Genomic DNA, 27451 nt, shown 5'->3' on the forward strand with positions numbered 1-27451 from the left:
TCTACACATGGATGGTGGTAAAATTGTTATCCGCTGCCTTATCAGAGGTTATACCAAAGATTACGTTTTATGAGGTTAAGCCTGATGAAGTAGTAGTCATGTTATATGATAAAGAGATGGGATAAGTGTGATTTTTTTACGTTGCGCCTCGGTTACAGGAATTTCAACCATGGGTAGTGTTTCAACAAGATGGTGCACCGCCACACTGGGAGTTAACTGTTCGTCAGTTCTTGCATGACACCTTTCCAGACAGATGGATCGGTAGAGACGGTCCCATATCATGGCCACCGCGTTCGCCGGACATAACCCCTCTTGACTTTTTTTATGGGGTTACTTTAAGGACACAGTGTTTAGTTCATCAGTTCCTGATATGCAAATTCAGACACGAATACGGGATGCTATAGAGACGGTGACGGAAAAGAGATGTTGGCAAAGACATGGAGAGAAATTGAGTATCGCCTAGACGTTCTAAGGGCAACAAAGGGAGCACATGTCGAAGTGTACTGAAGTGTAACAAAACATTATGAGTTAAGCTACCATTTCCAACAAACCGCATATCTGTATCTACCATTGTTGTTTAGCAATAAAAGTTTGTAATCAGGGAAAGACTTTATGCTCACCCTGTATTGAAAAATAAAAACTGTTTTCAATCCAATGTCTCGCTTTGTATATTTTTAATAATTGTTTGAGCCCTACTTACTGACTTATTTATGTAGACCTGTAAATAGCATACAATAATTCATATTTAGTCTAAATAAAGCGATGGCATTTGTATTCTGTTTATTGAAAAGTCATGTCATAATTCCAAGGTGATCTACAAGTGATCTCTAGTGGGCATTTGTGCCTGTCTTTGAAAACAATCCCTAAGGTCTTGATAACACGGAAACGCTCCATCAATTTGTCATACAACAATTAGATTAAAGTGGAGTAATTTGAAACATTTAAAATCCATGTCAACAGTCACTTTAATCCATTCAGTTCCATCTTATTTTCACAGGACTCCCTTCAAATGTTGTTTGCAGAATTGTCACCTAGGTGACTTCACCTCCGCGGCTGAAGACATCTTGTCAGCATTCTCGAAAGGTTATCGTAATGAAAATAGCGGGGGCGGCGTGAAAAGGCATGCTTTTGAAACAATATCCTACCGCCATCAAAGAATTTCCAATTTGTGTACACCGTGCGAGAAAGGGGGTCTCAAAGCCATTATATGGAAACGGTTGTAAAAGGCGAAGTGGTAAGTACTCGGTGCTTAATTGGGTTCAACCAGGGAGATTGAGTTCAAACACTCACTCTCCCCCTCCCCCTTCCCCTCTTTCAACACTTTACGACGCTCTTCATCAAGGTTGGAATGGATTGACGGGCCTGTCAAACGATCACGGCAGGAAGTGTCTTTCATGCAGCTATGAATAATTGAAAGTAGTTGTATTTTCTAGATTCGTTTTATACCCAAAGCTAGGGATTTCTGCTCCACCAAGATGAAAATATATTTTGTCGCCCTCTCTACCCAATTGCACCCGTTTCCGTTTTTTTTTCACCTACACAAAGAACCTACAAATTATCAAATTGACATATATGTTGACCAATGTCGCTCGCATGATTTTTTCAGTTAGGGGGGCAGAGTCACAGAAACTTTATCATTATTATTATTATTGTTAATATTAATAATATTATTAATAGTATTATTTTAATATTATTACAATACATTTGCAATTTCCACATTATATATATATATATATATATATATATATATTGAGTGATTTTTTAACCTGAATCATTTGAATATCTTGAAAAAAAATCATCCTACAAAAAAATGTTCCAAATAAAAAGTTGATAGTTTGGAGTGGGAAGTTTAGTGGTGCAACAGAAGAACACCCCCTCCCTCTCTTGTAGGTGGGGAGGGGGGCAACTTTGAAATTTCAAATAGAAACCCCTATTTTTTATTACAGATTCGGATTTTACGGAAAAAAATATAAGTTTTGTCTGAAACATTTTTTTCGATTCGTGATTTTTGCACCATTACATATAGAAGAATTGACCAGTACACCCTGCAAATTTCAGCCTTCTAGCTAATTTTTTTCTGGGTAAGGCTCAATACTTATCACAGCCTCCCCTCGTAGTAGCATGTAAGCTGGCACGATTAGGCTCATTTGCTGTCATTTCCATATTTCATACCGGTCAGCAACAAGTATCTACTTGTGTTATTGGAATTAATTAGACTGTTCACAACTGATACAATTTGCTCTCACTCACATTAACTATTCAGGTTAAGACCAAAACGAAAATGAAAGAGGAAATGTTATTAAAGAAAATTTTTAAAGAGGGACGCCATTTTTTAAAAACGGGCCGTTTGAGGTCCAGTTTGCATTTTTCCCGGGAAACCTGACAAGTGCTCAAAAATCCGACCAATCTTGTTAAATACGGGAGGGCGTCGACAAAAATAAAATATCGGGACATTTTCACGTCCCGTCTGAAGTCAGAAAAAAAGGTCGGGTCAGGAACTGAAAAGAAAGTATTGTCCTGACCAAATCATGACATTTTATAGAATTAACCGAGATTTTTGTTCCTAAAATCATCTTACAAATTTGTACCAATGTATCTTCTAATTGTAGTATTGATTTTTCTTGTTAAACTTTATATGTACGCCCTTATCTGTAGTAGTAGCAAGTGCGTGTACTTTAGTTTAGTAATACTAGCAGTGCTGGCCCACAATACTATAGTTAAGAACTACCTTTTTTCTAAGTTTATTTTTTTCTTAATTTGATTTATGTTATCTCTAAATAATCAAATTATACACCTTCAAGTTTTTGAATATACAAGATAGAAACCCGTAGCACCATCTTTGGCAAGTTGACAAGATATATGCGTATTTCACCAGGTGATCTGATCTTCACTATATTAGTGGGCCAGCGTCTATTCAGAGATACCTCTTCTCCCAATGGTTTCGATTGATTGATTGAGTTGGTGTTTTAAGTCCACTTTATTCACAGTAAGGCTAATCGGGACTGGACCTACAGTTTAAAGTGGAATCAGAACCCGTATGTGCCTCCATCGGGTATCGAACCCGGAACCCCTTGATTACAAGGCGACGACGCTACCACTTCATCGGGGCGCCATGGACTAAAATGCAATCGCAGTACCCTCAGCAGCAACTGCAGTTATCTACCGTAGTGTTGCAAACTGTACGTTTAAATATCTAAGTACAGGGAGGTTTTTTTTATCGTATGTTGCCGTTGCCAGCATTGTGGCAGATATGGAAAGCATATTAATTTTGGGAGCGCAGTAGAAAAACATAATTATGATTGTTGACAGAAACATAAAAAAATGCAAAATGTGGATGGACAGGAAAACACTTTTCAAAACTTTAAAAGCCAAAGGAGATTTTCTTTCAATAATGACTGATGACTTTGCAAAGATATAGAAAATACTATCTTTCACCCTTTCAAATGGCCACTAATGAAATATTTCTGTTAAGGATGACAGACCTTAGAGATTCAGTGTCGGGTCCAACTTTTAGTATAACTTAGGATGGATTCTTGACTTTCTTATTTTTTTCTGGGGCTATTGCCCCTTGTCACCACACGCCACTGATTAGTAGAAATATAATTACGAGCGTCAAACCGACAAGAAATGCTTGAATTCCATATTATTTGCGACAAAATTATTAGTGCTGGAAAAAATTTCAAAAATAACAAAATGCCTGTGCTGAGAGATGTGACGTATTCAGTGAAAACTTATGTTCACTGTTACGTAATTTTTTTTGTTTAGAAGAAAGGACTTTGCATTATTTGCTAAAAGGAGAGAACTATCATTTTCCTTGTTATGTTATTTGCGAGAATTCAAAAAGAGATGGAGTGCCTCATGTGTCAGTTAAAAGGAAAGTGTTACATTCCAACATGTGCTCCAATTCTTGAAAAATTAACTAAGAAATAAGTTAAAAATTATATTTTATTCATACATTATGCAACAACCATATGGTTTTAGAATTTGTTTTATCAGAACGTGGAGAAACGTTATTTTCCTTGGAGAAACATTATTTTCCTTGTACGTTTTCCAAAGTTTTAGTATATTTTGGCTTTGTAACAGGTTAGAAGATTTTCGTCAGCGATTAAAATGTTTTTATGCATGTATGCATTTGTTACTAACTCACTCTCTAGTATTCTTAAACCCGAAGGTATATAACTGCAGCAACATAAGCCTGTCACTATCCTGGGCAAGATCAATACATTTTGTTTCCATTCTTACCGATTTCCTTTAGGTCCATCTCATCGTTATCCCTCCATCTTTGTCTTGGCCTTCCTACAGGTCTCTTACCATCAGGTTTCCCAACAACAATCCTGTAAACTCTTCTTTCCTCTCCCAACGGATAAACATCTAAGTAGATATGATACCCTAACAATACTCTTTCCCTCTAAACAAAATTATATAGTTTACAATTCCTAGACTTGACAATTGTCATGAAACGTGTTTTTGAAGTTTTTTTATGAATCTCTCTCGTCCATTTATTCAGTAATGTAATTCGTAATTGCGTGTGTTCATAAACTTTTCAACAAGTTACTCTTTATCTAGAAAAGTAGTGACGTCACGGGCCTGTGGCAGGGAAATGGAGGAGAAGGGCTATTTCTTAGACCAGTGAGACACGTTTGGAGGAGACTGCATTGATATGGGTGATCAGTTCTTTAACAAAAAATGATTATCATATGTTTGTCTCTTAGTGGTTTTTGAATTATAATGACTTTAAATAATATCTTTTTTGCATTTTACCACTTGCCACCGGCATGAGTGAGCGGTAAATGATTGAACCGTCGGAGTGTGTGACAACTGGAATCGAATTAGTAATTAGAAAGCTTTCGGGTGCCTGTTATTCACGTAACGAGTACAATACATTAAAACTAAACACCTAAGTCTGCGGTTCCAGCCAAGGGGTTTTTTGTTGGGTGACGTATCGTCACAGTACCAGCAGCGAGTATCATTGCTGATTTCTGGTTTTCTGGACCGGAAGTAGCTCCCTAATTGTCATGACGATGATACGTCAACACCGAATTTAGAGTTAACATCAGGACGTGTTTCTAAGGACTAAGATCTCCATAATTTTGATAAATATGTGAGTCTGTAAAGGGCTCGGACTCATCGCACTAAAGATAAACACCATCTTCTTCTGACGTCAGTGTGGAATGCCTTCGTTCTTATGCTAGTTCTCTTAGCATAAATAATACAAACCCCGGTGACGCCCCGAAAAATTGCAGTGCATTTGTGCTAAGAGGGCTGAACCTAAACTAAGAACGAAGGCACTCCACACTGACGTCAGAACAAGATGGTGTTTATCATTAGTGCGTTGAGTGAGACCAGTAAAGGGACAGCAGCCACACATATGGACAAGCACTGGACGAAACACAGGCCTCGAGTTCAGATGCCAGTCTCACGTTGGCCCAAAACATGGGCGTGCTAGGTGAATGATTGATTTGCTTTATTTTACTTCGCTTGTTGTGCAACGTTTGGTTAATTTGCGAAGATTGGGATCAGTTATGATATGATGAAATTCATGGATGGACACTCACAAACATTCATGCCCAGGTCGGGATTCGAACCCGGGACCCCTGGCTTCTACTACGTGAAAGATATTGATGTACAGGGTGATTTTAAGAAAGGTAAGTGAAAATCAGCACTCAAACCATGTCCAGTTACCTTCTTTCTATGCAGTGACGGCGATTGGGTTCCAAAACTAGGCTGGCAAGGACAGTTTACTTCCCCTTGCTGCATAAGGTTTAGCATAGTGCGAGGGTAAAGTGGCAGAAAGTGGGTGGGGTGGCAACTGCCCCCCTAGCCGCCCCCTATTCGCCGCCACTGCCTGTATGTATATGGATGCGTGTGCGTGTGTGTATGATGGCTGTGTATAATGGTGGATTAACGTCTCTAAACCTCCTTCCCCAATTTGCATTAATTAGTATACAGGGTGTCCGTCAAATAATGGTGGGGTTTTTAACAGTCATAGTTTTGGAACAAAGCATGGTAGAAAGATGAACGATACGTCAAAGCAAAAAGAAACTCTCCAAGTTTATGTATGCGAAAGCTTACGCGCTGACACCAACAGGCGCGAGGGGTAGCGCATGCGCACTGTGTTTCAAGGACACGCAAGCTGCACGAGCTTGTTAGTCAGAGTTATTGGCCCCTTCTTTTTTGCTGAACAAACAATAAAGGGGGGGGCCACCATCCTGGATATGTTACAAGGGCATGCAGTGCCCCAAATACCAGAGAATTCCATTTTCCACTTAGATGGTGCTCCTCCACATTTTCCCACAATTGTGTGGGATTTTCTGAACGAACCATTTTCTCAGCGATGGGTCGAACGAGGAGGGTGGATTGCCTGGCTCCAACGGTCTCCCGACCTTACACCCCCATGGATTTCTATTGTCAAAACACAAGTGTTTTCCTTTCAAGTTCGAAATCTGGACCATTTAAAAGCCAGAATCACTGAAGCTGTTTCGTCTATCACGCCGGATGTTCTGCCGTGTATAGGAAGAGACTGAATATCGTCTTGACGTCTGCAGAGCAGTGATGTGCGTCTACGCGTAAACAACGATAGTCTACATTCTACACGTAGACTATTTTATACACGTAGATTACGTAATCTATGTAAACAACATGGTGAAAGGTGATAACTTAGCAAAGGGCGCCGTGGAATTAAAATAAAATTATGCTGCGTATCAGTTGCTGATGTGTGAGGACAACTTTTCATACTCTTTCTTCCAAATTCGAACAATTTCTCACCTAGGAAGAAACCTAATACAGGAAATATTCTAGTGTTTTATGGAAAAAAAGACTACTTTTGCCTCACGACTGCCATCTCTTGTTGTTTTTTGCATACTATTTATCTTTTTCCATAGTTGATGATAGAAGAGAAGAGAAATTTTGGTTTAAATAGGATTCTTTTCATTTCGTTAGGAATCAATATAGTTGAAAATGTCACTTTCCTTTCACGAAACCCTTGAAAATTAATTTTAATGCACTTTAGATTGTCTGCGTAGTCTATGTAAACTACAACCCAAGGTAATCTACGCGTAGATTACGTGTAGACAACGCATGTAGACGTAAACTTATAGTCTACAGCACATCACTGCTGCAGAGCAACTAAGGGTTCATACATCGAAGTCTACTGAACAGGAAAGAAACTTGGAGAGTTTCTCTTTGCTTTGACGTATCGTTCATCTCTCTACCATGCTTTGTTCCAAAACTATGACTGTTAAAAACCCGACGGACACCCTGTATATAGAAATGGCAAGACTATATCGAAAAACTGACCACTAACAATGTTTGAAGTGATACACCCGGGACATTTTCGTACAATTTTCAACAGGGGTTAACTTACAAGCATATGCAGACTTGGATTCTAAATTGAGAATAATAATCTTTGGTTTCTTTATTTTCAGTAACATGAATATTTCGGCATTTTTATTTTATCATGACAATTAATTATTATCGGTGAAGGCTACATACAGATATAACTTGAAATTCAATTAAAGCAGTCAGCAGAGTTTTTATACTTTGTTATTTATTTATTTAATTAATTTCTGCCCTCAACCTCAAATTACATATTGCAGTTAAACAAACACACATATTCGTTTATACACAAAAAGCAAAAACAGAATCAATACAATTAGCACATACACACACGTAGACCGATGATACAAGTAATCAATTGCAAGATCAGGGCCTCCTCGATGGCGTTGTGGTAATGTTGTCTCCTTGTAATCAAGAGGTCCTGGGTTCGATACCCCATAGAGACACATGACATAGTGATTCGGGTCCTACTTTAAACTGTAGGTCCAGTTCCGATTAGGCATTAAGTGCATAAAGTGGACTTAAAAGAACAACAACAATTGAATAATTTCATAAATAATCAAATTAATCTTTCCTTTGACTTTCACCAACACAAGAACAAATACTTCTGTGACAATTATACAGGGTGACCCAAAAAAGGTAACCGAACACATAATACAACGGTTCTACATTTTGGTTACCTTTCTTGGCCATCCTGTATATGTGTGTGTGTGTGTACGAGAAGGTTATAATATAATGTTAAATCGTGGTACCGAAATGTACATTGTTATTTGTTACAGTAATTCTGATTCAATAATTTTTTTTGTAAAGTTTGAATGGCAGTGGCAAATCTAAGGTCTGGTTATTAATTGAAAGCGCGCATATTTATATTCCTAGTGTTTTTATTGGAATATTTATTACTTCAAGGTTGCCTAGTTAATAGCTGATAATCAATTTTCTTTTAAAAAAATCGCTTGTAAAGAAGTTGAAACCCCTCCATCTATGTACCCCAACCACGTAATATGTACTTGAGTGTGGGGTGTAAGTGGTGACCCTTCCACGTAGTAGCCTACACCCTGGACTGCTTTCTGCAGACTAACGAGGCTCTGGCGACTGGCCCCATGGCCAGTATGATTCTGTGTGTTGTCCTGTGTTTTGTCCTTATATGTGCTGAGTGATCCTTTACACCCTCAGCTTTTAACCAAAATAAGAATGTTTTAGTCTCTCGACATTACAGGTATGTTATTAGTCATATTTTAGATATGGTAAGGGGCTGGACCCCCCCCCCTACCCCTTATGATGTGGCGGGTACGAAATACCCTAAGTGCTGAGACACTCACAGTTTAAAATTCATTCATTCATTCATGTATGTGAATGTGTGTGTGGCTTTGTGCTTGCCTATTTCTCATATTTCATCAAATTACGAATCATTCTTGTCCTCGCGATTAGTCAAAAGTGACAGAAGAGCTTTGTAAAATGAGAATTATAATATAGAAATGTAATTTGGGCATTCTACGTTGCTTAACCACCGCTCAGGTAAAAGGCAGGGTAACGGAAAGGATGAATGAAAAACTGGTTAAATAAGCAATGGAACAAATGCAATTATATATCCATTATTGTCTCTCCCCGATGACGTAATTACTAAGATGTCACGTTTGTAATCAAGGAGTCCCGGCAAACTGAACAGTGGTTCTATAGATCGAGTCCTGATGAAACACGCATATAAGCGCTCGCACATATATGTTTGTGTGTGTGTGTAATTCAGTAATCCCGGTTTCGAATCCCGGCCTGGACATGAGCGTTCTTTGTGAGTGTCCCTTCTTCATATCATCACTTATCCTGGTGCCTCCCCGATGGTAGCGTCGTCGCCTTGTAATCAAGTGGTCCCGGGTTCAATACCGGTGGAGGCACAAGCTACTTTGAACTGTAGGTGCAGTCCCGATTAGCCTTCCTGTGCGTAAAGTGGACTTTAACTAAATGCATCATATCGATTGATGTGCCAGAATGCATCGATTGATGCACTAAAGTGTTATGGCTTCTTCAAAGCTTCAGATTCACATTTGATGCATTTGGGTGCATCTTTGTATGTCGTGAGAGAAACACCAATGTGCATCATTTGATTCAAGTGAGGATTTCTCTCAGTCGAGATGCACTTCAATGCATCAGTTGATGCACTTTGATGCGATTTGATGCACCAGAATGCATCTTTTTTGATGATGCACTTAAAGGTTTTGCCTGTGCTACATAAACTCTGTAGCTCAGACCAAACGTTTAAGTGCATCATCCAAAAAGATGCAGGAAGGCGCATCAAGGAACATTAACTAATGCATTGAAGTGCATCTCGACTGAGAGAAATCGTCACTTGATTGAAATGATGCACTTTGGTGTTTCTCTCACGACATACAAAAATGCACCCAAGTGCATCAAATGTGAATCTGACGGTTTGAAGAAGCCATTACACTTTAGTGCATCAATCGATATGATGCATTTAGTTTTCTGTGTGTACGACGCCTGTGGGGACCGCAGTTTCGAAGCCCGGTCGGGTCATTGGTGTTTTTGCGAGGTTTCTTCATCAATTTTATCATATCATCACACTCTAATCATCGCGAATTAGCCAAAAGTGGCAGAAAAGTTATGTAAACTAAATCGAATCAACCAATCAGTTATGTGTAGATAAAATTGTAGGTTTAAACGGTGGAGGATATTAGTTTCAAAGAGATTTCGCCTACACATTTTCCTCATGAAATGACGCAACAATGACGTGTAAGTGAAATTTATTTCTTTACACCCAACAGGCTGTAACCTACGTCCTCGCACCCAAAAGGTGATTCTGGCAGCAAAAATGAGAGTCGGAATTAGATCCGACACGCAATGCTCATGCGACATACATGCGGGTTGCGTAAGAGAAGGATAAAGAGAGAGATACTTTTCCCCCGACTTGTGCGCAGAGCCGATACGTCGACCAATCGCAGCGCTCCCTCGCGGGTCACGTGCCCTCGTCTCTCCATCCAACCTGTTTGAGCTTCGAGGCTCGGGAGCACGTGCGAATGTGACATCACGAGCCACGGACGTCCTACGCGTATCTAGCAGAACTTTTTTCTCCCTGGGAGGGAGATTTCGCACAGAAAGGGAAAACTTTTTCTCAGGAGATTCGTAACCGGTACCTTCCTTCTCTTCCCACCTACTCTCAAGGAAGCGTACGCCCCCTCTCACCCTTCTGCCGCTACGGCGTTTGCCCCCCCCTACTCCCCCGCCACGCGCTGCACGTATAAAGCAAACCTTCCCCACTGCTCCGTTCTTAGTCCCCTACAATTGGCCTGGTGTGGAAGAGGTACGGATTGACATCACCGCCAGAATGACCAGACTGGGTCAGACGACTGTCACCGTCATTGTGGCACTACTGTGTATTTGTGTCGTCAGCGGAGCTTCTGGTAAGTTATGTTTATTAATAATTTCTTAGTGCAAATATATGCATGAGTTTCCGTGCACAGGAAAAGTGCCAGAAACTGCCAGTAGGGTGGATGTGCCGGACAACATCAGCATAGAGGAAGTTCTGTTATGTCAAGGAGATGGCATTACTCCACTGTAATGAAGCTTTTCGTACCGATCTCAGAGCATCTGGTTTCGATTTCCGTTGGTGAACAGTTTGAACCTGTCTTGATGGCGGAGTAGTAATCATTGCTCGCTACAACACTACGGCACCGATGTTTCAATCGTGAGCAGGCATGGGTGCGTGTTTATCATCACTGCACCACGGGTCACGATTTTCGCGATAGCCTTTGTGGCAGAAAAGAGACAGTTAGAGACTGTAGGCTAGTGATGTGCGTCTACGCGTAAACAACGATAGTCTACATTCTACACGTAGACTATTTTATACACGTAGATGACGTAATCTATGTAAACATGGCAAAAGGTGATAACTTAACAAAGGGTGCCGTGGAATTAAAAGAAAATTATACTGCGTATCAGTTGCTGATGTGTGAGAAGAACTTTCATACTCTTTCATCCAAATTCGAACAATTTCTCACCTAGGAAGAAACCCAATATAGGAAATATTCTAGTGTTTTATGGGAAAAAGACCACTGTTGCCTCAGGACTGCCATCTGTTGTTGTTTTTTGCATATTATTTATCTTCTTCCATAGTTGATAATAGAAGAGAAGAGAATTTTTTTTTGTAAATAGGGTTTTTTTTCATTTCGTTAGGAACGAATATAGTTGAAAATGTCACTTTCATTTCATGAAAGCCTTGAAAATTAATTTTAGTGCACTTTAGATTGTCTACGTAGTCTATGTAAACTACAATCCAATGTAATCTACGCGTGGATTACGTGTAGACAACGCATGTAGACGTAAACGTATGGTCTACGGCACATAACTGCTGTAGGCCCATTTGCGTAAACGTAAACTTGACGTTTTCTCCTGTTGGTTTCATGTTCAATTCATTCTCTCTCTCTCTCTTTCTCTCTGTTTGTGTGTGTGTGTGTGTGTGTGTGTGTGTGTGTGTGTGTGTTGATTGTTTGACTTCCTTTATTTCACTTCGCTTTGAAGGGACACGCACCAAGAATACACCAGGGGTCCCCGGTTCGAATCCTGGCCTGTGTATGGGTGTTCTTTGTTAGTTTACCTTCATTAGTTTCATCATATCGTCACTCATCCTCATCTTCGCAATTTGCCAAAAGTGTGAGAAAAGCGAGGTAAAATAAATGAAATCAATGAAGAAAGAACACCCACGTTCAGGCGGGACTCGAACGCAGGATCCCTAGTGTCGTAACGCCCTGGGCTAACCACTTCACCACAGAGTTCGACTGTGTGTGTATGCGTGTGTTAGTTTCAAGTTGTACACACAAACTACATAATCATTTTTTTCTTCTGGTCTTTACAGCCCATTAAATGCAATAATGTAACGGATCATGAAATTGCTAATCTATGATCCGAAGTTCGACTTCTTGCTAGAGCAGAGTTGTTCAGTTCCATTTGCCTTGTTTTGATTGATTGATTGATTGAGTTGGTGTTTTAAGTCCACTTTATGCACAGTATGGCTAATCGGGACTGGACCTACAGCTTAAAGTGGGATCCGAACCACTATGTGCCTCCACCGGGTATCGAACCTGGGACCCCTTGATTACAAGGCGACGACGCTACCACTGCGCCATCGGGGAGGCCGCCTTGTTTTAGATCTCTTTTCTGTCCCCTTATGCTAATCGCGACGATGAGGATGAATATTCATTAGATGAAGGAACGTTTACAACAAACATCCAACACTTGACCGTCGGTGGCGAGATCGTAAGTCCAACACCCAATACCGCATTCATTCGGTGAACAATTTTATCTCATTCTCTTCGTTGCGATTAAGCTGCAAAAGAAGAATAGCGACGTATGTTCGGGTTGGAGGCAGATGTTGATTTGAGATGATAGGAAACCTCTTTCTAATATTGGAGGTTATATATTCGATTTCTGGTGATCGTACACACCCCTGATTCAGATTTCACAGCTCATCGTGTAGTCTCTGTGTCGATTGCACTTTATAACCACCGTTTAAAGGTCAACAACTGTCTTATCAGTTCCAAGTTAAGTATCCAGTGACGTCACAACATCCTAGCCTGATTAGTGCCCGCCGTTCATAATTTCAAAGTTCGGCATTTTCCTCATAATTATGTGTATTATCGCTCATCAGATGACACTGGTAGTTTGTATCATAGTGTTAAGACAGTGACAGTACTAAATGTAGCTTCTCAAGCGGTAACCTTTCTCTGGGTACAGACTATAGACAATATTCACACTTTCTCGGTTAGAAATATGAATCATGCCCGATTAGATTACTATTCATAGCTTATAGATTATATTTTTAAACATTGTTTAGTACATGAGCTCCTTCTTAACAAAATGTGGATAACATTGTTACGGTTTAGGTAATTAATATAACAATTATAGAGATATTTACATGATATTAATGGTTTGTTTTGCCTTAGTATTTGGCCTCACCTTATGCGACTCTTTTCTTATTCTTGTTGTCCGTCATTGCTCAGGATTCGTTATTTTTCCTGTAAACAAGATGTCGAGTGCTGCCCGGATGGCGTAGTGGTACCGTCCTCGCCTTATAATCAAGCGATTCCGGGTTAGATACTATGATATTCCCGATTACCCTATGTGTTCATAAAGTGGACTTTGAAAACTCAGCCAAAGTTTAAGATGTTGTGCAACGTCCCCCGGTTGTACACCAGTCGTCAGAAAGTTAGTCCGCTACTCCTTTAGTCGGGAACATGAGAATCTTTGCAAATCATCAGGGCTTGCTGGGTAGAAAAGAAATACAACACAGTACCCGAAGTTAAACACAGTTTTATAATCATTTATATTTCCTATCGTATGTGGACTTACAAGCAAGGTACAGATTTGCTGACGTTTCTGCCTGGAGAGGAACAATTCTATATCATATTAAATCGCATCACAATCACTAAACACACTTGCATATAGAATTAACGTTGGACAAGACAAACGTAAATACACGAAAGTTTCTGTACTTAATTATTATTTCCGAGTACATTCAGAATGAAACGAAAATAATTACCAATTACACTATTCGGGCATTCCATTAACCGTTACCACGTTTCTGTTGATTTCTCACCTTCACCTGTTTTCTAACTGAGTCTGTCGTCAGGTGAAAAACATTCAGGTGGGTTCACTTCCTCTGCTGAAATGAGAAAGTGACGTCAACACGAACAGATTATGACGTATTTATAAACATATATACAACTGTATCAATCTAACTATACATCTGCCGAGATGTAAACTATGGATGAATATTACGAACTATTCAGTTTTCTGTGACAGTTTGCACATTATTTGAAGTAACAAATATTTTAAAAATCTTAACTTCTTACAAATATAAAACCTTAAACGCTCAGGTTTGTTACAGTTGAGAGTATTTATCACTGTTGATTGTCACCGAGTGCGAGTTTCGTTCTCTCAGATGTAAGTTCCTTTCATTTTTCTACGATCCAGACATAAATTGAAAAACCTTGGAACCTAGTAAGCTAGTCTGTTTCAATAATGAGAAGTCAACGAAGGAAACAAACATTTGTAACTTAAACAAATGCTACTATGAGTTGCAAGTACCTAAGTATTATCGCTCATTAGATGACTCTGGTAGTTTGTATCATAGCGTTAAGAGAGTGGCTGTACCAAAGGTAGCTTCTTCTCAAACGGTAACCTTTCTCTGAGTACAGAGTAAAGACAATATTAACTGTGAAGACCACCCTCAGGATTTTTTTCCAGGAGGAGGGGGGCAAGCATCCCCAGCACTAAAGAGTGTCTGAACCTTAAAAGTCAGTATGGAAGTAAATGGAGTACTTCCCTCTCTCTCTAATACATGAGTTTTCCCAATAGCTCTGTCCTTCTCTACCACTGCTGCGTTGCGAGATGTTACAAAATTTTCAAAACGTAAAAGTCAAAAATTTCAAACAGTGAAATCATTATCCTGTAGAGTTCTTTATGCTCTATTTACTGACGGCATTATATAACCTGTCATAAATTCATGTGATCTGAATTTTTCATAATTATGCAATTTTGTAAAACGCTTAATTTTTTTCTAGTAAATACTTCAAAAGCTATAAATATCAAACCGCTTCAACAACTTCGCCAATTTTTTTTTTCTACGGGATCTATGATGTTTGTAGATATATTATTCGGTTGAGTGAATTAATTTGCTTATCTTTGTTGATTGATGTTTTTACAATAATGACGATCATTCGTGCGTTCGGGCCCCACGCTGGGCACCATATGGAACTAAATCGGGAATTTCACCTTGGTTAGTAAAAACGTCTGTAATACGAGCTTTCGAATGTTACGACGTGAATTATATTGTATGCAAAATTATTATTATTTCGTTAGCGACTGATATGGGGAAGGTGAACTTTTATGCTCGGGAATAGTCAAGAACTCGTTGATACCTGCGATATGTGTGCGCGTGTTTTCATGGCTGAGGATAAAATCTAAAAATTGTTGATTTTTACGAGTGCTAACGGTAACAAACCTGTATCATACATGAATACATTGACATTTTAGGAGATCCAGTGCTTTCACTTGGAATGATTATCACTTGTGTCTCCATACCGAAACCGACTTATACAGAGTACGATATTTATTTTTATTTTTCTAAGTCTTTACAGATTGTACACACTCGCATGTTACTATGATTTACATGGTGATTTGATAGTGTGTATTGAGTTTTCCTATTACACGTAATACTTTGTACTTCTTCAGATTAATTTTCGTTTTACATTCTGGGAGCATGTTCCCTAACACCTTCACTTAGGGAGGATATGTGAAAAACATAAATACTACGAAGGGTGTCCGAAAAAGTACTCCAGGGTTTTGAATTTTATTAATTTTATATCTTGAAGCTGAAATGTGTATGACATATTATCATAGTAAAATCTCATAAGTCGCATTGCCTCTTCAAAGCGTTTACCATTTACAGCTCTACAGACATGAAAATAGTTTTCCACTTCGGGCTAAACTCGGGTGGATACATCCATAGAGATTGTTGATGTTATTTTATGCCGCAAGTGGGTAAGGCAATGGAATTTTCATTTTAAGCTTAACAGCCACTGAGACGCGGCAACAGAACTTCTATTGTCTGCTCCTATTGAAATCATAATGGTGTAAAACCCACTACAGCGAAATGCGCGGAACTGAAGGGTGACATTTCCGTGAAATCTGCAGGATTCTAGGGTGAAAATTTCCGTTGGCCGCGTCTCCAATGCCCTCTCGTGTAATTCCGCGTCTCTTCGTTTAGTTCCGGCAACCGTCATGCACGGCCCCGGTGCAGCCGAACATGGTTCAGTGTGTGGCGGCGCAGTACATGTGCTGACTACCCTCGGAAGTTGATCGCTGCACTGATGGATTATGGTGTCTCCTGTTCAAGTGCTGATCGTGCACAAATGGATTATGGTGCTCCCTCAGGCAACCTAAAAATTTATGCAAAATAGTGTCGATAGCCTTTCAAAATGGAAAATCAAGACAATCCATATCCACTATTTCGAACAATGTTGTGCCTGGTGAAATAAAAATGGGACACATATTTTGTTGTAACAGGAAATGAAACATTTGAAATTGCACCTTGACAATCTGCATACGTTTCTATCTCAAAATACAAATCTAATTCAGCAGGATACTTCGTAGATACTGCTTTGACAATCTGTATAGATGATGCAGTATATTTTTTAAAAAAGAGGAAATAAGAAAGCTGTATGAGGAGCGCCATCTACACTTGTCTTTTAAAATATACTTGACGGTTTCCCCTCTCGGAAATTTGCATTACCATGAATTTATATTTATCTGCATAACAATGCCTGGCATGTCAAGAAAATGAAAGAACACTACTTCCCTGAAATTATCGAACATCTGTCTTTATCTATCGCGTGATTGGCGAAAATTCATCTACTCCCAATGGGCCACTTAATCGCACGATATCACTGGTTTCTCCTTCGTTGTTGCGCAACAATGCCCGAAAATATTCGTTTTCCTGCCTGTTGTTCCTCTTCAACTTTAACCTGGGTAACATCTGTGCACTCTTGATCATTCTTGTAGATCTCCTTCAAGTATTTCTAAATATAGCCATTCCATCTCCGTCCTCGCCTTCCTATAGGACTCTTACCACCAGCCTTCCCAACAAGTGTTCAGTAACAAGCGTTTCCTGGTCAGTGGTGTACCCAGGATTTTAGAAAAGGGAGTTCCGTGTATTTTTTTTAGTAGTCATTCCTTATTTTGCCATCTTTTCCTACGTTTGACGTTCTATTTGTAACGAATACTGAGCCAAAAGAGGGGTTTATGATCCCTACCAACTTCCTTTTGGGCACCTTCCAACCTTCTTTTGTTTCTAAGGTACGCTTTAGACAAGAGGATTTACCTTAACATTTTTCTTAAAATTTATGCCATGACCAAAAAGCTACCGTGTAAAGTGAAAAATCTTATGGCATATCTTATGGCATTTCTCAAGGATAGAACCCGTCCTATTTCCTTAGCATAACCAATCAGAAGCGACCTCTAGGTCACGAGTGCAGATGTAAGTAATGGCGGCCGCGTGAGATGTAAACAATGTATCACTTCACATTTTTAAAAGCCGATAACTATTGAACCGAGAGGAATAACGTTTCGTATAAAACGTTATTAGGTGCAAAAGTAATGGCACTGCTTAAATACATACTTTACAACGTTTACTGTACACGTATGGAAGAATATTTTAGTTGTTTCAAATGTAAACACCGTGCACTCAGCATAGATGGTGTAACTCGACGTGCCATTCATGCTGTATATGTTATACACTGTAATCGCAAAAGCTAACCCAAAAGTTACATGAAATGCTTCCGTGTAACGTAGGGGGAAAGTAGGGCACTTTGCAACAGGAGGCACATTGCAACAGTGCTTTTTCGGTTATATAGGATGGCTCTACTGCGTTGCGCTTATTGTCTGTCGTGCCAACACACGTTGGTAGGTGTCTCTGATGAACCGTTCGTTACGTCAGTTACAGCAGCTAATTGTTCATGTTGGATGATTGAGGAAACGTTTGTCCAATTTATTCGACACTTCATTTCTCAGGTGAATGCTAACGAAAACTCTCCTGTGCTTCTTTTTATTGATAGTCACTCTTCCCATCTCAGCTGTGAAGCCTTAAATGAATAATATTGCCCTTTTGACGTTTCCTCCACACTTTTCGCATCGACTACAACCGTTAGATATCAGTGTTTTCGGTTCATTTAAGAAAGTGTGTGCCCGAGCAATTGATTCTTGTCATAAGAATCATCCAGGAAAAACTCTTACAATCTACGACATACCACAGATAGTTAAAACAGCATTTTTGAATACAGTTACCCTAACGAGCATAACATCAGGTTTTGCTCAAACAGGAATATTTCCCTTCAATTCTGAGATATTCCAAGAAAGCGACTTTGCGTCGTGTTTCGTTTAAGATCGACCAAATCCAGCAGGACAGGTAGATAGTAGGCCTCCCGTATCTGATAGTGATGACATAGTCCTAACTGCCAGGTGCGATGCAGTCAGTGCCAACTAAATCATCTTCAGGTGATGTTCAAAATGAACATTTGCTTTCGCAAATTGAAATGCCGGGTCCAAGTGGCACACAAATGTCTTCAGTAGTGAGTAGACCTAAAGTTTCCTTCTCTCCTGAAAATGTTCGTCCATACCCAAAGGCTGAACCCAGGAAAACTACGAATCGTAAACGTAAACGAAGTGCCATTCTGACAGACACACCTGGAAAAGGGCTTTGGAAGATGCAAAGAAGAGTAGAGCAAAGGAAAAGGGCAAGAAGAAAATTATGTGCAAGGAAACATTATTCCAAAGTTCTTGCAAAGAATATCACTGTTTAGTGTGCGGAGAATCCTACAAAGAAGAAGAAGACTGGGTGCAGTGCAAACAATGCAAAATGTGGTCCCATTGGCTGTGTGCGGAGAGAAATCCTTTTTATGTGTGCATTGATTGCAAAGAGTGTCATTCTGACATTGCATAATCACTGTTGCAACGTACCCCAAACACTGTTGGAACTTAACCCATGCATGGGGCACATAGCAAGACTCGGACCTGCTTTAAACAGACTTTTCTCACTTGAGGTTCAAAATTACAATTTCATATTTATTTCTTAAGTAGCCAAAAGACGTACCATTTCATACCATATTTGTAACTTGTTCCAACTGTAACAGTTTTTTAATAAAAAAAAATAAACTGAAAAGTGTTGCAAATTGCCCCACATTCCCTATATGGTATAAGATTTTTAGAAGCATTTAAGCTAGCAAAAATGTTTTAAAAAATGCTTCCGTCTAAAGCTGGCTTAATGAAATTGCATATGACTGATATCCCACGGTGAAATTCTGCAACAACGTATGCAATTTCTGTAAATTTCTTTTCATGTGCTCAAAATATCTATTTTTTTTCGGTTACGCGGTATGTTCCCTCATTTTATTTCTTGTATCATGCATTATATCCATTCCCTCTGAACTTAATCTCGGAAGCCTGGAGATACAAATTATTTGGAAGAGTAACCTTGTTACTGAGATCCTCAGATGATAATATATATATATATATATATATATATATATATATTGTACACTCCCCGTTATGCACGTAATTCGTGTATCCACTTGTTATTTGGATTTATAACGGAATAAAGAAAAAGACCAAACATTCAGGAACATGTTTTGAGGTTTCATCTCTTGCGTTGCTCTCGAGTTGTTTTTTGTTCCCTAATGATTTGCTGCTTGTTCACCTGTTTCCGTGTATAGCGAAGGGAATGGAAACTTCTTTGAAGTTGAAACGCCTACTTGGTCGACAACCTACTCGCACAATCATGGAGGAAGAATATGTTTATTCTAAATGATCCACATTTCCAGCTAAATTTGCTCCATTTCTCTACAAGGAGACAAAACAAGTTCCCTCGTATAAATTCACAATTTGTGTTGCTACTTCGGTTACTTTGCGTCGGTTTTCTACCACCTGGTTTAATCGCGACGATGAGGATGTGAGATGAAATGGGTATTGCAATCCCGGTGTACGACAAAAGATGCTTTTCCAGAAAGAGACGGTAGTTCGAACACAAAGCATTAGAAGAATAATTATTATTATTATTTAGTTACGACTTTGTTCACATGGCAAAGTACAGGCATTAATACATTCTCTTCCACTTAACCATTAATTAATTGTAGAATAACATTAAGATGATTGACTACTAAATAAAGATGAAGTACACATAGAAAGATAAACAGATTTAGTCAATGTGTAAAACTCACAATAGCAGAATCGGAATTTTTGTATTGCAGTTCAGAACTTGCACACCATTGCTAAATATTTCGCCATAAAGATTCACATTTAACTCTAAAGTTTCGGTCGTAATGTTTGCAGTGATGTTGGTTAACAAATATATTTTTAGCGCCATCTTGTATTCGCTTACGTAAACCTTGCATTCAAGTTTGTATTTGTAAACCGTCGTAATATTTATTGTTTACAAGAAACATATCCATAGATTATTGTCTTATTTGTGTTCTGTTGCGCTGTAGAGGTACTTCTGGAATTTAAATGTTATTTCGAAAACAATTTTGTGTGCGATTCTTTGTAGACATTTTTCGCAGTAGCGATGTACACACAAAAGCAACTTTCTCTACAAAACTGTTCGCAATGCGTACAAAGGAAGAACTTATCTGCTAATTTCCACACCACCTACTCGCAATCCAAACTAAATCAGTAACTTGGATACAATAACAATACTTTCAAAACACACTGTCCTCGATACTTTTCATTCGAAACTAAATGTCAACATTTATTGTTCATACAAACAATACCTATCTTGCTGTTCCATTTCGCTTTTTGTTTGGACTACAGGTCATTCTATTGTTTTGCATTTTTATTGCTTCCCCAATATTTGCAGCATGTCCTCAAGGGCCTTTATTTTACCTTAGTAAATAGAGAAAACGACCTTATGGATTCTGTGAACTTCGGTTTCTTTTGTGTTCTTGTTAATTGCAGCTGGTATGACGTAAGCAATGCGTAAGCAATTATCTTCGATACGTCATATCCTGACCGCATGTTGGAAATGTAATTATTCGGAAGACCAGAGTTGAATTGACTGGATGTGGGGGCGTGGTGGGGGTTTCCTCCTCCTCACAAGACCCAAGCTTTCCTGGGAACAGAGACATTGTGGGAGCTGCTAGAAACGGGTATAGGCCCACAAAAAAATTACAGGAAGAAGGTTTTAGCGTTTGCCTGTGTAACTAGGTTATAATTTCAAGAAAAAACTTAACTCCATGCCATGTAAATTTATGACCTTTCTTCTATTGTCTTATAAATCGTTGACGAAAAAGGTTTACACATAGATAATTATGCTAAATTAATATTGAAAATGAATATTTACAGAGCACAGGTATCTGATTGTGCTCAATATAACAAGGATGGATATAATAAGTAGAAATAGCCAAACTTCCTGCACTGTTTATTTTCCATTTCTCGAAAATATACAAAAGCATTTATTTGTTGTAGGCTACCACTTTTGATTTTGATTAATCTACGATATTTGAATTGTATAAAATGTTCGATTTGTTGTACAAAACTGTACAAGAATAGTACAGAATTCCTGCACTGTTTATTTCTGAATTCCCAAAAGTGGTACTACAACTTGTAGCACCACTTTTGATTTCGATTTATCTCCGTTATTTGACTTGTACAAATTTAAATATGCCAAATCAGTATCGAAAATGATTGATCGAGCACAGATATCTGTTTATGCTCACTATGACAAACACCGATCTAATAGCCTTATTTCACAACCTGTCATAAACATTTCTCTTTGACTACTCTTAGCACAAATACACATAAACACATTCTATAACCAATTCCTTAGTCCTGTAGCCTAGCAAGTGATGTACTTTAATTTTCTGAGGATCAGTCCTATCTCTTTGTACGCTCATTCTCATGAGGACGATTTGATTAAACCACAGAGATAGGAATGTTGTATGTTTGTAATCTACAAGCTTATAGAAATCTGTAATCCCCCTGTATTTTTCGGACATTTTTGCATATTGATCCGTAAAAATACTGCAACACTTCACTGCTAAGCCTTTGCTCGATATGTATTGCCTTTCCATATTTCACAAGACTTTCCGTTTGTTGTCCTTCCATTTTGTTTCCATTCTGTTATTTTTTATTAGCCCATTTAATTTTTGTCAGTTTCACTATCACTTCCCATGTCAGCTCTGATCCCTAGACCGCAACATCTGCCAGTAGGTTTCATCCTATTGGTGGATACGCGAAAGGGATATGCCTATCGTCCATGCTCATTTATGGCAATCACATACTGCTAGTTCTTTTCTGTGATCAGAGATGGCGTCGCGTATCAAAGGTCACTATTTTCTGACTTTCAGCTACGAAGTGGAATATGCCCCTTCTCTAGCAAACTCTATAATTTCCTGACTTGTACGCAAAGCACCTCTTCTCGACATTCTTTCCTTAGCACCGAGCCTCATAATATTCCATAGCGTTTCAAGCACCTTCTCACGGTTGGTATTACACTGGTTCCTTAATAAATTCTCAAGTCAAATAAACACGTCTACCTCTGGTCAAGAAATCAGTGATCGGTTAGTTCGTATGAACTTTCCAGCCTGATCATTACCAGTGCGGACTTAGAGATCAGTTAGTTCATAGAACTCTCCAGCCTAATTATTGCGTATTTTTGTGGGAGCAGGAAAACGTTTATTATCCAACACGTCAACCTCCGGGTATCCATCTCGCCAAAGACGATCCCCAACTACATCTTCTGATAAAAGTAAAAAGATGGGCACGGTATAAGTACCAGTCTACACGGATCCCAGAATACAAAAGTCTATAGAACAAGCTACAAAGACGACTACATCGCCATATCATCGGAGCGCTGGCAACGAAGTGGGACCGAGCCTTAGATGAAACACGAGGCAAACCAGCAGCCTTCTGGCAAATAAGTCGTAATCTTCAGGGCAAAGGAAAGAAGCAGACAACACCAGTACTTCATACAGCCAGGTGGACGGGTTTCGATCCATAACAGCAGTCAGAAGAACTAGCACTGCATTACCAAGACCAACTTTCACCAAATCCATGGCCTTATGACGACCAAGTTATATATGAAATAGAAGAGTGGACCGACAACTTCCCACAAGGAGATGCAAGAGATCTGCTCCTGAGCTCATTAACCCCAGACAAGTGGCAAGGGTTATCTCCCAGCTCAACCCTCATCGTGCTCCGGAAGTAGATCAGATTGTTCTAACTCCTAGTATACTTAACACGCATCTTCAACACCATGCTGATACAAGCGCAGTATCCTCAGCAGTGGAAGATGGCAATCATCTGTCCAATATTAAAAGGTGGGGAAAACGCACTGTTTCCAGCCCGCTATAGACTAATCAGCCTACTTAGCCACATCTCCAAGGTTTAAGAACGACTTCTGGCAGATCGACTCAGTGACTTCACCTTACAAGAACATCTACTCCCGGATTTCCAACATGGATTTCGATAGCACGACAACCCAGCTGATGCGTGTGGTTGACATGCCCACCTTGAACTTCAATCGAAAAGCAACCACCCTAGGAGTGTTTCTGGACGTGGAGAAAGCGTTCGATATAGTATGGCATGAGAGCCTACTATTTAAACTACATCGATCGGGCTTGCCTGTCAAACAGCTACAGTTACTTCGATCATTCCTCAACAACAGGAAATTTATTGTTCGCTTTAATGAGACCACCTCGGGAGCCAAGCCAATCACAGCGGGAGTGCCTCAAGGTTCCTGTCTACCACCGCTTTTGTATGCCATATACACCGCAGACATGCCAGCCCCACCGTCTGTAACATTGGCTGACTTCGCTGACGATACGGCGATATTCTCCTCCAGCGTCAACAAAGCATATGCAGAAACTATCATGCAGAGATACCTCAGACAGTATGAGAGATGGACTACAAAATGGAGGATCAAGGTCAACCCGGAAAAGAGCATGGTTGTGGCCTTCCCAAAGGAAAAAAACCGTTTCCATCCTCGGCTTCGCCTTCACCAGCAGGACATCCCTCCAACGGATTCCGCAAAATACCTTAGAGTACTTCTGGACCAAGGTCTCATCTTCGGGAAACATCTGAAGGATGTGGCAAACAGAGACACCCAAAGGATAGGACAACTCTATCCAATCTTTCGCAGTCCATCACTCCCAGCTTGCGTACGCACACGAGTATACAAGCGAATAGTACGGACATTTCTAACATACGCCTGTGCAGTGTGGCTTCACAGCTCTAAATGTCACTTCGACGGCCTCCAACGGGTACAAAACAGAGCCCTTGGGATCTACGGAGCAGACCGTTATACACGCACAGTCCAGATCCCCGACGACCTTGATATGGAGACTCTTTATGAATTCATGACGAGGGAGAATACAGTAAACCCTCGTTAACACAAACTCGCTTAAGACGAACACTCTGTTAACATGAAAAAAATGTTGGTCCCGGCAGGGATGTATTGTATCTTATAGAAAGTTTTATCGGTTAATGCGAATTTCGGTTACCACGAATTACGAACTATTTTTTAGTCCGTTGCGTGATTAGATCTCATTTAACACGAACTTTCAATTTTTTTCATAATTTTTTCTGTTGTTTCTGTATCGTTCCTCTGCTAGGTATGTACGAAATCGCTCAACAATCTCTATCATCTTGTCAACAATCAACTTGTACAGTATTGTAACCAACAGATTCAGATCAACAACGTGTTCAAATGTGCTTTTCTATTCTTTAAAACATAGCCAGTACGAGTAACATCAAGATTAAAACTTGAGTGCAATTGTTCGACAATCGCGATCTTCGCGTCAACAATGAGCTTATAGTATTTAACCAACAAATTCAGTTGTGTGTTCAGATGTGTTTTTATATTCTTTAAAACGTAGCCAGTACAGTTGGCCGTGAAGTTATCAGGCATTTGCGTTCCCGTCTGCGACAGCGCAATATACAGGAATTTTTCACCAGAAAATGATCTGTGAGTATTTTTCTTAAAAGTTAATTACTGTATTACTGTAGTAGTGTTTTCTATGATGCCATACATAATACGTATTGTAAATGATTAATGTGTAGAAAGAACTGTATTGCAACAATAAAAATTTGAGTCCCCGGTAACCCCAAATTTTTTTCAACACGAACTCTTAATTTTTCGGTTCCTTGGGGTTCGTGTTAACGAGGGTTTACTGTATAAAATTCTGGGCTCAATAGCCGTACTACCACAACCCTACCGTCCAGCTGCTAGGGAACGTTCAACACACAAGCTGCCCCGTCTCCAATGAAGAAACGGCAGTTTACAATCTATCTCCAAAGTCAAGCAGTGCCACGCTGGGTCACTACTTGGATGGGTGACCGCTTTCAAAGGAGCGCGAAAGATCTGACCATCAAGAAGTAAAAAACCTGAAAAACAGGACATAACCAGACGACCACTCATCGCCCGCGACAGTTGCGCGGCGTCAACAGCTTTCCAAATGTTAAAACCACCGTCACTACAACCAATATTCAAGCAAACTAGGAAGCAAAGCCAACCAGCTGGAACTCCAAATCTATAAACTGAAAACCGCCAAGATCAGATGCAAGTTAATTTTACTATTTTAGCGGGCCAGTACTTTTCTCAGCTTGAAATAATTTGTTCTTGAATGTGGCCTTCCCGATGGAGTAGTATCTGATACTCGAACCAAAAAGATCGCGGGTTCGATTCTTATAAAGTCGATATTAAGAGACTCTTACTTGAATTCAAGTCCTACACCTTAGTCACAATTTCCCTATCTGAACATCAAGAGAAACACACTTTATCAACCTTTTGAGATGAATACCTTCGGCAATTATGATGCTGGTGAACGACTTTACAAAAACATTTGTGCTGTAAAGAGAACTTCAAAGCCGTAACGGATGCCAAACTTGAAGAACATTTTTTTCGGCGTTTAAAATGAGAGAAAACATGAGTAAGTGTAACGTTAGAATGTTGATGGTTTCAGGACTTCACCTGACGAAAGCTCCGAGCGACCTGATAGTCTGAAATGTACCGAGAGATTGGTATAAATAGTGTTTCAAAGACATAGTAGACGTCGTGTTTCATTTCCCACATCTTCTCACTTACTTTGTCACCTTATTCTGTGCTCCTTCAACCTCTTTGGAGGATCGTGTTCCCAGTTTTCGTCTCAGATGTCTTGTACACTCATTTAGTCGGGAGGCTAAAGTCAACTTTGTGCCTTTAGTGTGTGTAGGTGTGAATCTTAGCTAGTATTTTACTTGTACCTAATTATTGATTTTAGGCATTGCGGGAATCTACTCTGAGCTTAAAATTGTAGCCACAAGCCGATATTCGGCTGTAGCCATCGTGAAGTAGAGTCCGAGTGCATTCGGAACATCTCCAGCTGACTGCGCTAGTCTAGCCAGCGAGCCTACGAGCAGTGTACAGCGTGAGCAATAGAGTTAGCTGTAGGCGCAGAGTAGAGATGACGTCAGCGGTTCCCTTCTTGATTGGAGGCGTCGGGAGTTATGACTCGCTCCCAAGGTGCAAGCGCAGAACGGCCAGAGCTGTTACGGAAATAATCTCACTCTACAGGAACTATCCTGGCTGGGATTTGATTGATTGATTGATTTACTTTATTTTACTTCTCTTTTGTGTCACTTCGGCTAATTTTCGAATATGGGATGAGTGATGATTTTATGAAATTGATGAATCGACACTGACAAACATCCATGTCCAGGCCGTGATTTGAACCCGGGACTCCTGGCGTCGTAGCGTGATGTGATAACCACTCCGCCATTGTATCCTGACTTGGGGGAAAGTGCGTACCAGCACAGGAACTATATCATGGCTGGGAGGGGGAATGCGTACCAGCACGATCATGTTTCCCGAAAGGGCTAAATATTTTAAGATATCGTAAGATTTTAAAGAAATATTTAAAAAAGCACTTGGTAAAAATGTCATAGCCGGGAAATTGATTTCTTCAAATTTACAGGAGAAAGTACTTACGGAATTGAGTTTCTGTGGATTTTCGGAAGGTCGTATAAGTGTTTTCTGGCATTTTAATGTATTTGGCCACTAATTCATGTATTTTTCTATAATAATATCCGTCCGATGCACGAAAGCTGTTGCTTGCATTTCCATCCACTTACTTGAACCGGATGTTGCGAGCATATGATGACGTAATCCACGGTAAGTGTTTCCAAACACACCGTTTTTTCACTATATTGCCCAACCTAAAGCAACCTAACCTAACCTTACCGTGATGGTGCGTAGGGCTATCGTGAATGTTTTTTGGGGCTATTCGTGGATGGTTATACTATCCCGAATGGTTTTGGGGCTATGCGTGAATGGTTTTTGAGGCTATGCGGGAATGGTTTTCGGGGATATGCGGGAATTTTTCTGTTAAGAAGGTTGAAACACTGCTTTGCCGTTTGAAACACAGCATATTGACAACGCTAGTCAAGATTTGCCCGCCATTTTTCGTGTTCAGGAAGCGAGAAAAGAACGAACAATAATTACGCGATATGTCGACACTATATACTAATTTCGTTAAAAAAGAAAGCTAAATCCCTTGTTAAACAATCTTTCGCAATGCAGAATATG

The 27451-nt window shown here is 39.7% G+C and overlaps 1 protein-coding gene across 2 annotated transcripts in view; it reads left to right on the forward strand.

Moving 5' to 3' along the window:
- Positions 1-27451, forward strand: part of LOC145978248 (uncharacterized) — a 321631-nt gene that overhangs the window by 149563 nt on the left and 144617 nt on the right. The window contains exon 1 of one of the 2 annotated variants that reach the window (XM_083110733.1): positions 10362-10745. The exons of the other annotated variant lie outside the window; for it this stretch is intronic. Within the exon in view, the coding sequence (XP_082966859.1) occupies positions 10670-10745 (76 nt within the window). The 5' untranslated portion in view covers positions 10362-10669. Of the gene's footprint in view, positions 1-10361; positions 10746-27451 lie in introns of those variants that run through there. 2 annotated transcript variants of the gene reach the window in all.

The sequence above is a fragment of the Lepisma saccharinum genome, chromosome 24, assembly GCF_977018435.1.
Source record: "Lepisma saccharinum chromosome 24, izLepSacc3.1, whole genome shotgun sequence".
Lineage (NCBI taxonomy): Eukaryota > Metazoa > Arthropoda > Insecta > Zygentoma > Lepismatidae > Lepisma > Lepisma saccharinum.